Raw genomic sequence first — 13,683 nt, 5'->3', positions numbered from 1 at the left:
AAGTAGCCCCAATGAAGCCCTGGTCAAAAACAGAACTGCTGGTGTATAGAATACGCTGGGTGTTCAGGACCTGTGTGCCAGGTGTTTCCTGGAAAAGTCACCCCAATGATCTTGCATTACTGCTCAGGGCTAGAGCACACTCATGGCCCAACATCTCCCTCCAGGTTTGAACCCCATACAGGGTACCCACAGCCACCAAAAAGGACCCAATTTTTCCCACTGCCTAGTTGGAACTCATCTATCTGTTGCATGAAGCAGCACCTTTGTGGAAGGGATCCCAGGATTCTTAGTAATTCTCCCCCCCCACACACCCCGTATTTACCGATGACCAATTACTCTGCTGTTTGTGCTCCAACAGGGCAGCTCAGGGGTCTGTCAACTATGGCCCTCCAAATCATGGCCTACTTGTTTAAAATAAAGTTTTATTGGCACACAGCTATACCCATTTGCTTACCTATTATCTAGGGCTGCTTCAGTTACAATGGCAGAGTTAAGTGATTGTGTTACAACAGCAGAAGTGAACAACTGAGTAGTTTTGACACAGGCTGCGACCAGCAAAGCCTCAAATATTTACTACCTGGCTGCCTACCCCTGGTCCAAGTGAAGTCAAACTGCAAACGTACTCATTCATCAATTGACCCTTTCAGAGTCCATCAGCTTTGCAAACAGGTAGATGGGTACAGAAACACTGCCATTCTGGTCGGCACCATGGCTGTCCCTCAGTTTTATTTGGTGATAATCTGTATATGTGAAGTCTCGTCCAAGTAGGGTTGGCCACTTAACCTTTCCGCTTCTGGAATTATTTTATAAAGTTTTATTCGAACACAGACACATTCATTCTTTTCTTGTAGTCTATGGCTGTTTTTGTTAAGCTAAAATCGCAGAGCTTAGTCACAAAAGAGACCTCGTGGCTTCACGATACCTCACATACTATCTAATATTTGGTCCAAATTACTCTCTGGTCCAAAACTTTTAACTGACCTCTGCTCCACCAGGAATCCATATTTGCTAGGTGTTACCAGGGTAGATCTAAGACCCTTGAAGTCCATACAGCTGTTAAAAAGAATGTCTTTTGAAAAGGCTGATGTCTTTCCTGTTTATCTGAAGAGCTGTAACACCAGAAGTACAAGGAGCGTTTATATGATTCTGATCTCTGAGTTCCCACTTGAAAGGTCAACAACCCTTCTGTTACTAGAACAGAAACGTAGATAAGACTCATGACAAACAGCCGAAAGGTGACAACAGAATCTGTACAATGCACCAGCATTCAGTAACCAAACACTTCTCTACACAATGGAAAAAAACAGTTCCAAAGCAAAGCGCTGGTTAATTCTATCACGGGTCTCTCTCCTCATTTTCATCTGTTCTCCTTACAACAAAGAGATTCCACATTGTGTCAGGACCCGCCTTATGTCAAATGTAAATGGAATCAGATTTGTTCAAACAACAAAATTCATAACAAAATAAGCTATGTACCTCTGGCTGTTTCATAAGTGAAATATTCCCCTGGATACAATCTATAAAAATCTGTTTTCACATACTTTTTCCTCGTTTCCCCCAAACAATGGCTCTGTTATAATTTGTTTTAAGAGCATAGATTTTTAGCTTGATGAGGACACACAAGAAGTTGTATTAAACAGAGACTGTATTTGAAGAAAAGATGCCAAAGTGGAACACACAAAGCAACTTTGGATCAATTATATATCTACTGGCGTTCTATAGTCTCCTCAGTAAAATGTCTATTTACAAGAGGTTTGGATTTTCACTTTGTTGGTTCTGCAAACCCCATGTGCTCAGTTTGATGACAGACATTAGTTTCAGGCTGTCCCCCACATCGCGTGTCCCATAACCGAGCCCAGGGCCCACTGGGCTCCTAGTTTCTTTATGAACACAAGTACACAAATCTTGAATTTCACGACACATTTACCAGCTGAGCGAGGCTTAGCTTGATCTCTGCTGCCACCTAGAGATCAAACTGTATTTCACATCGCGGCAGCACGAAGACAGTGAGAAACCCTGTGTGTGTGTTTATAATGACTGAACACAGGGGTGGAGGAACCCCACACCAGAACCTGTCTAAGGAAGAAAAATGGAGTGTTCCTCTTACACCATTCTGCAGGCGAGTTTGCCTTTTTATTATAAGACAACAGATAAAAAAGGAACCACACAAAAAAACGTATAAGGCGGACACTCTTATAACCACCACCCAGGTTAAGAACTAGGCCAGCTTCCCCAGACCCTTCATGGACCCATCCTCATCTGGACCTTTCCCAACCATACAGACCAGGTGAGTTTTAGTTTTCCATGTGGTCTAAATAATTCCATCAGAGATGGATGAGTCAGAGCTGGAACCCATCAAGAAGCTATCCCTGTGGGATAGAGCGGTACTCAATGGACCCCCACCTTGGAACGGATGTGTCAACTTGCTCAGATGATTCTTGGAGGGAAGACAGCAACGTGGAGAGATGTCTCCATGGCATTGCTTTGCGTCTGCCCTCGTACCAGTGACTGCAGCCCTTGCCTCTGGAGGCCTACGAGGCTGGGAGCAGCCATGCCCAGAGCTGGTGACTAAAGTCGGGCTCGGTGGCCTTACCCAAGAGGGCTGGGAGACAGTATCTGCTTGGAATCTTGGACAACTGTCTTTGCCTGAATTAGAGGCACTGGCTGGGCTCCAGGGTGGTCTCCAGCTGCCCCACAGACACCAGGGTACCAAGCTGCCCCGAGGTACTGCTTTCAGGCGGGAAGGTGACCAAGTCCGAGTTCTTGTTCTCATTCTGGTCACTGTGCTGCTTCTTATGGCATCGCAGAGAGTCATCCCTGACAAAGGCAGCGCCACACGTCTCACAGCGGAAGGCCCTCTGGGTCACTATCTTAGCCACATGCTGGGAGCTGCCCTCTCGGGGCCCCTCTTTGCCCTGTGGGGCCCGGTTCTCCGTTTTGGCCTCGTCCCTGTGTACCTTGTCAATGTGCTTGGCCAGGCTGCTGGGCCGCTTTGTGTCAAAGCTGCAGAAGTCGCACTTGAAGGGACGGTCCTTGCAGTGGACCCTGCTGTGCACGCGCAGGGCGGCCGCGCTGGAGCAGGAGTAGCTGCACTCCGGACACTTCTCGGGGTGGTCAGCCTGATGCAGACGGCTGTGCTCCAGGAGGTCGGCCCGGTCGCGGCCCTGGAAGCTGCAGTGCAGGCACTTGAAGGTGTGCTTGATGCGGATGTGTGACTTTAGGTTTGCTTTCATGGTGCAGCGGACGTCACAGAACTCACACTTGAAAGGCTTCTCCCCCGAGTGCACGATCATGTGCCTTTTCAAGTCCGAGCTGATTTTGAACTTGGCGCTACAGAGCCAGCACTGGAAGGGGGTGTCCCCTAGCAACGGAAGGTGTGTTTCCATTAGAGCAGGCAGGCAAAACAGAACTCCCCCCAAACATGCGTCAGAACACGTGGCCGCAGAGGGACAGCTGAATCTTCTGAACTCCAGCTACCTGGAGCCTCCTAAGGACTCCATTCACCATGTTTATTAACCTGCTTAATCCTCACAACAGTCTTATGAGTGGGTACTATTACCCCTCACATTTTACAGATGGGGTAACTGAGGCTCAGAGAGGTCAAGTTACTGACCTAAATAGCAGGGATTTGAACCTAGGCATCATAGCATCCAAGTCCACACTCTTCGTGAGGACACTTTGGTTTTGAATCTAAACTGTCATTTAACCTGACATTCCAAAATTGAACATGAAAAAAGAGGTGCATACGATGTTTCATAAAATTGTTCCAAATCAAGCTAAGATTTATAAATATGCTTACAGCAGTGCTTAAGCTACATTGTATCAGTTAATTGGCTTGTCTGACTCTTTAAAGTTTCACAACTACAGACTGAATTTTATTTTTAAAAGCAACACATGAATCTGGCAGCAGGGGACAAATAATGAGAAGCCATAGATAGCCTCCTGCATACCCCTGGAGACACTGCTCAAGGTTTTTCATTCTTTTGTAGGTTGCTGCTTTAAATATCATCATCAGTTGACTCCAAGCAAAGAAAGGAATCTCCCTTATCCTACCCATGCATCCTTTCTCCAATGTCCTCCCGCATTCTGATTTCTACTCTTCCAGAACTACCCTCCAAACTATTAGCTTCAACGTTTAGTCCATCAACTTAAAAGGTTTTTTGAGGATTCCCTCCTCTTGTCAGGAATAGCTTTACTTTTACATTTAAGCTCAATAACATTTGCATTCAGACCTGTGAAATTCTCATGCTTTAACTATCTGTTTTCAACTTTAGAGTCAAGCTACACTAAGTCCTCATTTAATGTCAATAGGTTCTGCAATTTGAAGTGAAACAATGTATAACAAAACCAATTTTACCATAGGCTAATGGATATAATAAGTAAGAGTTATGGCATCTTAACAATGTTATAAAGAAACAATGTTGAATGAACTGATGTTATTCCAGGACTTGCTGTACATTTTGGATTGTGACTGGATACGAGATATTCATCAGAACCATCTACTGCACCAGGATTGCGTGTATCTCCTTACAGGGTCACTGTCACACCTGGGCCAGTTGATAGTGTTGCTAGCATCAAGGTCAAATTGATTCTCTTTTCTTACATGTTCTTTTTAGGCCACATTTTATCCTGTTTCTTTACAAGACTGTGTTTTTTGAGAAAAAAGAATCTCACCGTGATCTCAAAAGTCAGCCAGTCTCTTAATTATGGAAACTTACATGGAAGTTCTAATTGATTTCCTGAATTTCTGATTTATTGAATTTTTTTCTCTTAACCTTCTATACAAGTATCACCCTGAGATTTCCCTTTGTTGCAACACTAGTTAGCCATATTCAGATATTCATATATCAAACATCTCATGTCAATTTTTTTACTCCCTTATTTTGCTAGAGTACCTTCTGGTACCTTTCACTAGAATGGTGGCTGGGCGTAAAGTCTGAATCCTTGCATACATTTGTCTATTCCGCTTTCATACTTGAGACAGTTTGGCTGGGTATAGAATTCTATGTTCAAATTCATTTCCCAACGTTGAAGGCACTGTTCCACTGTCTCCTAGACGCCACTAATGCTGAGAAGTCTTTTTTGGTATGGATTGCTCCAGCTACTCCCTTGGCCCTGCTTGGCATCGTGTGAGCCCTTTCACTCCCATGGCTCCTTAGAATTGTGGAATCCTTTACTCATTTTTCTCACTTCTATTTTGTTTCTTCCTAGACCTTGTCAGCAACCAGATTTCCAGTTTCTCATTCTTTCCCAGTTCTCCAATTTTTAAAAAAATTTTTCTGATCTCTGGGATTTTGTTTTAACTTTATAGCCAGCAATCCTGGTTTTAATTCATACTCCTTTGTTCTCACTACCTTTTCATAGAACTCTTCTTGGATGTAACATTTCTGCCAGTGGGTAGATACCAATTAGGATTGAAAAATTCTTGTCTATTATCCAAGTACAATGTTAACTCTTGGGTTGATTACTTATTTGTTAGACTTGGTACATTTTATACCATCATTTCCCACAAATGATTCATAATCCATAGTTGACACTTTAGGAAGAGTGGATTGGTTTTAGGATTAGGCATTGGTGTCATAGATTTTATTGCCACTAGATAGTTTGGGCCATTTTGACAATAGGCTTCAGCTTCTCTGAGCTCTGTGGCCTTGGTAGTCCATATGCCAGTTTCAAGTCCAGAACTCTGGGCAGCCAGATATTGGCTGGACAGATCAGCTCCCAACTGTATGGCTGCCTTCCATTTGACTGTTGGGAGGGTTTTTTTTACTCAATTTTAGATATTAGCATATTCCAGTATGCTTTCCATCTTCCATGAATTCACTGAAAATTCTCATTTTATGAACCTCTTTATGAGCTTCCCTATGCCCATTTTTCTGTGCCATGATGGGTTGGTTGGTTCTATCTATCAATCGATTATTTCAGTAGGGTCTCACAAAGAAGGGAAGGAAAAGCTACTTGCAAAGTCTATTTTCTGTAACTAGAAATTTGTGACCTGCAGTTACATTCAACTGATTTTGCTACGTTTCTGAAGTAAGCTATGCAATCAGAGTTTACGTTAAGTGACTGAAACACCTAGTTTATACATCAGACTTTCATTCAAGATACATCTTTGCTTCTTGACTGCTATATTGGGTACTCATCCCCAGCCGTCCTACCTACGGAATCAAGTTAGAAAATACAGCTTCAGACTTTCACATTTTACCAGAAGCTATTGTCCTGGCAAATGAAAAACCACAAGCATCACAATCACCACAGAAATTCCAAATGTCTTTACTTAGCCACCAAGTTGTTTACGCTGCTTGTATTTTTGGTAAATGAAGGTTAAGAAATTAGAGACTAAGTAAGGCACAGAGGTTTTCCAGGTCAGGGACTTACCTGTATGGGATCGCAGGTGGACGGTGAGCTGGCTGGAGTTGCGGCTGGCGTAGGGGCAGAGCTGGCATTTGTACGGCCGCTCGTCGGAGTGTATCCGCAGGTGCTTCTTGAGGCTGCTGCTGTCCACGGCAGCATAGTCACACAGGTGACACTTGTGGGGCTTCACGCTGGTGTGGCACCGCATGTGCATGGTCAGGTTGTCCTTCCGGCTGAAGCACTTGTCACAGAACTCACACTTGTGGGGTTTGTCTCCTTCAAACACATAAAAGAGTCAAGGTTTTAAGGGTTTCTCTATCAAGATGACTGCAAGGAGATCTGACCAAAATGGTAGCCTGGGTATGTGGGTCTACCTCTTCTTTCTGTCCAAAGGCCCAGAGATACAAAGGGCCATACTGAGGTGGAGATTAGCACACTGGGAGACAAGAAGTTGTACCATGCATGGATGGCTCAGAAAGTTTGAAGACTCCTCAGGGACAGATTAGATAAAATCAGGTTGGAGGAGAAAACCATAAGCCAAACCCTGTCTGGGAAAATGGGAGTGGTTATAGGAGTCTTCAGGATCAAAGGTGGCAGGTGTAGGTGTCTTAGAAGAACTTTCTGGCTCACTAGGTTGATGAAACACATAGAGAATGGTCAGGTGGACCCCTTCCCTCACTTGTACCAAGTTGCAAGCAGCAATGGTAACCCCACTCCAGGCTATTAGGAAATAGGGGGGCTTATACCAGAGAAATGATGCAAAGGCCCCAAGTAGGTAGAGATACTCTGGAAAACAAAGAACCCCATCCCAGAACATCTCCATATAAAGTGTTCCTCTCCTCCCCTGCAACCACGTCAGACTGATCACGTCCACATAAAAATTAATCTACCCAATAACCAAATGCTTGGGGAAAAAGTCAGACCTGTTTTTACCCAACTCAAAAACTTGATGTGATAAAAACAGTTTTCATTCCCATAATAATGTCCAGTCTCCTTTTATTGTCAAAATGGAATTTCCAGTACGTTGACTAGCAGAAAGGACGTCACAAACATGACCAAAAGTAGAAGATGGAACTAAAGAATCTCCCAGAAGGCTGCCCCAAAGGACAACAGGGAAAGTCCAAGAAAAGACATGAAAGCTAGTTCTAGGTTGTCCAGGTCAGAACAGAGCAAATAATTATTTCTTAACACTAAAGACGGCCATGGGTGCTAAGATGCCTTATCTAGAGGTAGGGTGGCACAATTTCAGAAACCCAAGAATGGTGAGCTCTTAAAACTTGAAGAAAAATGCTCAGATCAGCACACATTTCCTCAGACAACACTGGATGGTAGCAAGATGGGAACAATATCTGCAAAGTTCTATAGAACTTACATGGAATCCTACACTTGAACTAACATTCAATGGAAAGACAAAATAAAGCCAGTTGACAGATAACTCAGGGTATCACACTTGAACTGTGTATACATCAGGGGGAAAAAAAAGGAAATGGAGACACTGTGGGATATATCAAAGTAATGAAATGGAAAGTATTGCTTCCAAACCACAAGAGAGAACCAACCAAAAAACCAAACAAAAACCAGGCAATATCACACAAAATAAGGAAAAAAAAGAAAAATCAAACTAAATGTAAGTATGTTAAAAATTTCAAAAAGAAGTCAGCTTAATGCTCTTAAGATACCTTAATACCAGTGACAGAGAAATAGAAAATGATAGAAAGATATTATAGGGAAATAGGGAAATGCTAAAAGAAAGTGAGAGTATCCATTTTAGAATTAGGCAAAATACAAATCATGATGAATGTCACTAAAAATTTAATATTTGAGGTAAAACTCACCAACTAGACATGAATCAAACTTTTATGAATCTCACATGGTCTGCTCAAGTGTTTTCAAAAAAGGCAGCTTGCAAGTTGTAGGACATATTTTAAAACAACTTTTTTGCTCAAGAATCCAAATGAGATTCCAGACCTCCTCGAGAGAGATGCTCAGTGAGAGCTTTATGTATCAAAACCTACAGCCTATCACTTTTCAGAACAAAGATTACAGACTTAAATTCATTTTTAACAAGACTGAAAGCAAGTGAACCATATACAATTCAAGAAACTAGAAGGACTAAACAAAGATTACAGCACTTGATCAATAAAAAAAAAAGTAAAATGTGATTGTTAGAATGGAAGGTTTGCTCACAAAGAGAAGATTCCAATAGACTAGGATTTTCAGTCTCGACACTGTTGCCATTTTGTCCAGGTAATTCTTTGCAGTGGGCTGTGCTATGTATTGTAGGATATTCAGCACTATCCCTGAACCCTTTCCCACGAAATGCCAGTAGCAGTTCCCTCCCCAGTTGTGAGAGTCAAATATACCTTCAGCTATTGCCAAAAGTCCCTTGGGGGGGGGGAAAGTGAGGGGGGAACACTGTATCTGGTTAAGAACCATTCCAGTAGATGCTGAAAAAGAGAAAGGGGACTATAGATAGGCAAAGTCAACTTTATCCCAATAAATTTAGAAGATTCGGTAAAATGGATGATGGCCCAGGCAGATATAAAATTACCAAGTAAAATGGATCAATACCAATTTTAAAAATTGCTATTGGTATTTTAAAAATACACCCCAAGGTAGGTTATTTACTGTTCAAATATTTGCTGTCCTTCCCAGGAGAATCCTGCTTTCTTGTCCCAGTAGCTGTAGGCTTGGGCATGTGACTTACACTGACCATTAAAATATGATCAAAACTGATAAATCACTGGTAGGCAGATGCTTTTATGAGCCAGTGTATAGTCTGCCACACTCATTTCTCTTGCCCAAGATAACCTGTAACATTCCAGATCCAGGGATCTTAATTTGGGGCTTGTAGATACAATTTAGAGGGTCCAACACCTTGTATGGGCAACGATGACCTTTTTATTTCTACAACCCCTAACTGGAGTTTAGCATTTCCCCCAATTATGAATGCACGCAACAAACCACACTAATAATAATGGTACCTGAGACCCTCGGGAATAGACACAAGCCATGTTCGCATCACATTATACTTCACTGCTGTTCTCAACGTGTCATGTATGTTCACCACTGCTTCACAATTAAGGTAGCTAGTAGAGCAGCCATGAGATCCTGATATTAAATGCAGGCCTTCTCAGTGCTGCTGTGAATGCTAACCATGTGGGGATGGAGAGAGTGTCACTAAAATGCAGATATTTTTTCCAGCGTTGAGATATAAATGATGTATAACATTGTGTAAGGTGTACCAGGGGATGATTTAATGTCTGTATATGTTGAGAAATGATTAATTAACCTTATCGTGGTAACACCTCCATCCCCTCAAATAACGAATGACCAGTTTTTGGTGGTGGGAACATTTAAGATCTCTCTTAGCAACTTTCAAGTACATAATACAGTATTGTAACTATAGTCATCATGTTGTATATTAGATTCCCCAGAACTTACTCATCTTATCACTGGAAGTCTGTGCCCTTTGACCAACACCTCCCCATTTCTCAAGCCAAACTTACAGAAACAAACTAAAATGCTGTTTCTGACTTAGTGGGTCAGGGTGGGGCCTGAGATTCTGCATTTCTAACAAGCTCCCAGAAGGGATGCTCGCGTTTCTGGTTTTTACCACTGTGGGTAGCAAGGGTTTAGGGTATGAACATACCATACGCTTAAGACTTTGATAGCAAATATACTGAAATAATCTTAATGTGATTTTTATTACATTTAAAAACTTTATTCTGGGAAAGGTCCATAAGTTTCACAAAAATTGCCAGCAGTCCAGAGCAGATACAAGGTCACGCGTGCCTTTCTCTGGTGTGTTCCCGACAGAGGCTGCCCTACCAGCTGGGTCCTGGAGAGCAGCCCACAGCACAGAGCTATGACTGACTCTGGGGATGCTGGGAGGGGCAGAGCTGTCTTCAGTTGCCACTGAGATTGCTACTGTCATCAGTCTAATCTATAGCCCCCTCTCCATCCTCTGACAAAAAGTCATAAGCAGAGAGAGTATTGGGGCATGTTCTATCAAATTATGTGGGCACGCTCCATCGAATTATCTAGAAGCGTTTCCACATTCAATTAACTCTTTAATAGCATAGGGAAAGATAAAAAAAAATGCCTCAACTCACTTCATGATAGATGAACTCGGGTATCAACGCCAAACGAAGGATTAAAAAGTCTGATTAGAGCACACAAACATTGTATGTCAATCTCCTTTATGAGGCTAGATAAACGCCACAGGACCATATTAAAAAGGAGCAAAACATTTGAAATTCAACCATCATTCTCCATTTAAAAACCATCCCTCCCCACCCCCCCCCAAAAAAAATGAAAAATGTGTCAGAAGCCTAGGAAGATGAAACTTCTTTAACATGACAAATGATCTCTAAGAATTCTAGGGACCCTAACCACGAACAAATGAAGCTAACATCAAAGCATTCCTTTAGAGCAAGGAATAAAATATGGACGGTTTACTCTCACTGCTACTCTTCAACTCTGACCTGAAGCCCCTGGGCCAAGCCACTCAATCAAGGAAAAAGAGGAAAAACCATTATTTGCATAGGATAGCCTCCTTAGACAATCTGAAAGAATGAACTGTTAGAATCAATGAGAGGACAGCAAGGGGCCTGCCAACAGCTCTCAAAATTCATGTTAAAATAGCTTTGCTACTATCAGCGCTCTGTCAAGTTTCTATGTCCCTCTTGCTCCCACAGCCCCAATCCCAGGCTTCTCCCTAAAGATAAGCACATGCTCTCTGAATTGGGAGGTGGAGTGGGGGAAAGGGAAGGGGAAGTATGCAGTGATGGTAAAATTAAATGCCAGGTGATATGTGGTCTTCTGAGACTCACTATTTTAACACAGCACTGTCAGATAGCCTGATGAAGAAACTACAGTGTTTGTGTTTCATTTGTACTTTAGTGCTTATGGGATTTTCATGGGAATACAGGCATTTCTATTTCTCAGATGACGGCCTATTCGTATCTTTTCCCACTGGGTTATCTTTGATTGGCAGGAATCCTTATGTGTCCTGAAGGTGAATTCTGCCCTCTTGCAAATTTCTCCTTGTGGGACATTTGTCTTAACTTCTTAGTGGTGTCTTGTTATAAATTTTAACTTCAGTCACATTTAATCTGACTTGTGGTCCTTGCTAATTGTTTGCCTGTCTACTTATACCATAAATTTGTCTCCTCCATTTCCTAATTATAGACTTTGATATGTAACTTAAGTTACTATATTTGCAGTTTGTGAATGGTGAGGTGAAGGGCTATAATCTTTGTCCTAATAGATTGTCATGGCACCACATATCAGCGTGCACCCATTCCTCCACTGACCTGAAATGCCACCTTTATCAGGTGTTAAATTTGCACCTACACAGGTCTGTTTCTACATTCTATTCCATATTTATTCCAGTTCTACCGTGTTCCCCTGAAAATAAGACCTAGACGGACCATCAGCTCTAATGCGTCTTTTGGAGCATTATTAATTATATTATATTTTATTATGTTAATTTTTGCTCCAAAAGACGCATTAGAGCTGATGGTCTGACTAGGTCTTATTTTCAGGGAAACACGGTAATATCCATACAGTTTGAATTACAGCTTTATGGTATTTTAATTTCTGATAAAGCAAAAGGTTTTATCCTGGTTTGGGGGCTACTTTTGTGCCTTCTTCTCTCTTCCAGATAAATTTTACTATCCAGAGAGCAGGTGGGATAGTGGTATGGAAGTAGAGGTGGCAATTATTATAAGCTTGTCATTATAAGTTTTCAAACAATATAATTTATTCACCTTTTATTGGAATGATTAAAAAATTTGAAAATAAGAGCCATATATACTCAATATATAAAGTTAAGGAGAAAATTGATGCTGCTTTTAAACCTATCCAGAAATAGTTACTGTTTACAGTGAGTTTTTTCTATCTTTTTTATTTATTTAAACTTTTATTTATTTTTAAGTGTGTTTTTCTAGGACTCATCAGCTCCAAGTCAAGTAGCAGCTTCAATCTAGTTGTGGAGGGCGCAGCTCACACAGGCCCATGTGGGGATCGAACCGGCAGCGCTGATGTTATAAGCGTCGTGCTCTAACCAACTGAGCTAACCGGCCACCCCTCTATCTTTTTTTGCTTAAGATTTTACATAGGGGAAAAAACAGGAATAAAGCATTTTCTATCCTGCTTTCCCCCACTCTAGTCTTCAATGTTTCTATTGAGCATTTGAAAATTTATTTTCCCATTCAAGCAAGGACAAACCTGTATTCAATATGTATATTTATGTCCAACGTAACTTTATATCACACTTTTTTTTTTTTTTTTAGATTTTTTTGGGGAAGAGGAACAGGACTTTATTGGGGAACAGTGTGTACTTCCAGGACTTTTTTTCCAAGTCAAGTTGTTGTCCTTTCAATCTTAGTTGTGGAGGGTGCTGTTCAGCTTCAAGTTGTTGTTCTTTCAGTCTTAGTTGTGGAGCGCGCAGCTCAGCTCCAGTCCAGTTGCCATTGCTAGTTGCAGGGGGCGCAGCCCACCATCCCTTGCAGGAGTCAAACAGCAATCTTTTTGTTGAGAGGACGCGCTCCAACCAACTGAGCCATCCGGGAGCTCAGCGGCAGCTCAGCTCAAGGTGCTGTGTTCAATCTTAGTTGCAGGGGGCGCTGCCCACCATCCCTTGCAGGACTCGAGGAATTGAACTGGTAACCTTGTGGTTGAGAGCCCACTGGCCCATGTGGGAATCGAACCGGCAGCCTTTGGAATTAGGAGCATGGAGCTCCAACCGCCTGAGCCACCGGGCCAGCTCCCAACGTAACTTTAGAATAAAGGTAAAAGATCGAATCCAAGTTCAAGGCCTGATCGTCCAAGACTGCTCCAATATGGTCACAGCCTATCTTTCTAATGTCCTGTCCCCAAATAAGCCCTCAGCAAGTCTGCATTCAAGGTGCACAGACGCCTGTTCATAGCCACACCTCTGCTGGCTGTGTACCACTCTCCTGTATTTACCTGTCCCACGAGACCTCCTCAGTCCTTGAAGTGTAGTCTATGTGTGCCTGGGGCCCCTCGAGACCCTTTGGTCAAACTCTTTTCAGACTACGGCTAAATCATGATTCGCCTTTTTAACTGCTGACATTTACACACTGATGCAGGAGCGTGGGTGGGGCCTTAACACGGGTGGCCAGCTCTCCCCGTGGTCTGCGCTGCCCTTCCTGCCATGCCCTCCCTGTGAGGCCAGGGCCAGTTTCCCTTAGCTTTTACTGCTCGCAAGGCTTTCCCATGGCTTTGATTACATCTCCCTGAATAAGCCTTTTTAGCATTCTGTGTAACGAAATGGGAAATACACACAGTGTGCTTCTGCTG

The 13,683-nt window shown here is 42.5% G+C and overlaps 1 protein-coding gene across 5 annotated transcripts in view; it reads right to left on the bottom strand.

Moving 5' to 3' along the window:
• Positions 1-1,629: 1,629 nt before the first annotated feature.
• The window catches only part of ZFP64 (ZFP64 zinc finger protein), a gene marked incomplete at its 5' end in the record, with an annotated part of 72,616 nt that continues 60,562 nt past the window's right edge, over positions 1,630-13,683 (bottom strand). For all 5 annotated transcript variants that reach the window (XM_081034044.1, XM_081034046.1, XM_081034043.1 and 2 more), the window contains 2 exons: positions 1,630-3,361; positions 6,379-6,630. In XM_081034044.1, the coding sequence (XP_080890170.1) occupies positions 2,652-3,361; positions 6,379-6,630 (962 nt within the window). In that variant the 3' untranslated portion in view covers positions 1,630-2,651. The remainder of the gene's footprint in view (positions 3,362-6,378; positions 6,631-13,683) is intronic.

Source organism: Rhinolophus hipposideros (genome assembly GCF_964194185.1).
Source record: "Rhinolophus hipposideros genome assembly, chromosome: 22".
Taxonomy (NCBI): Eukaryota; Metazoa; Chordata; class Mammalia; order Chiroptera; family Rhinolophidae; genus Rhinolophus; species Rhinolophus hipposideros.
The sequence above is the reverse complement of the archived record's forward strand: the minus strand, read 5'-3'. Positions and strand labels throughout refer to the sequence as shown.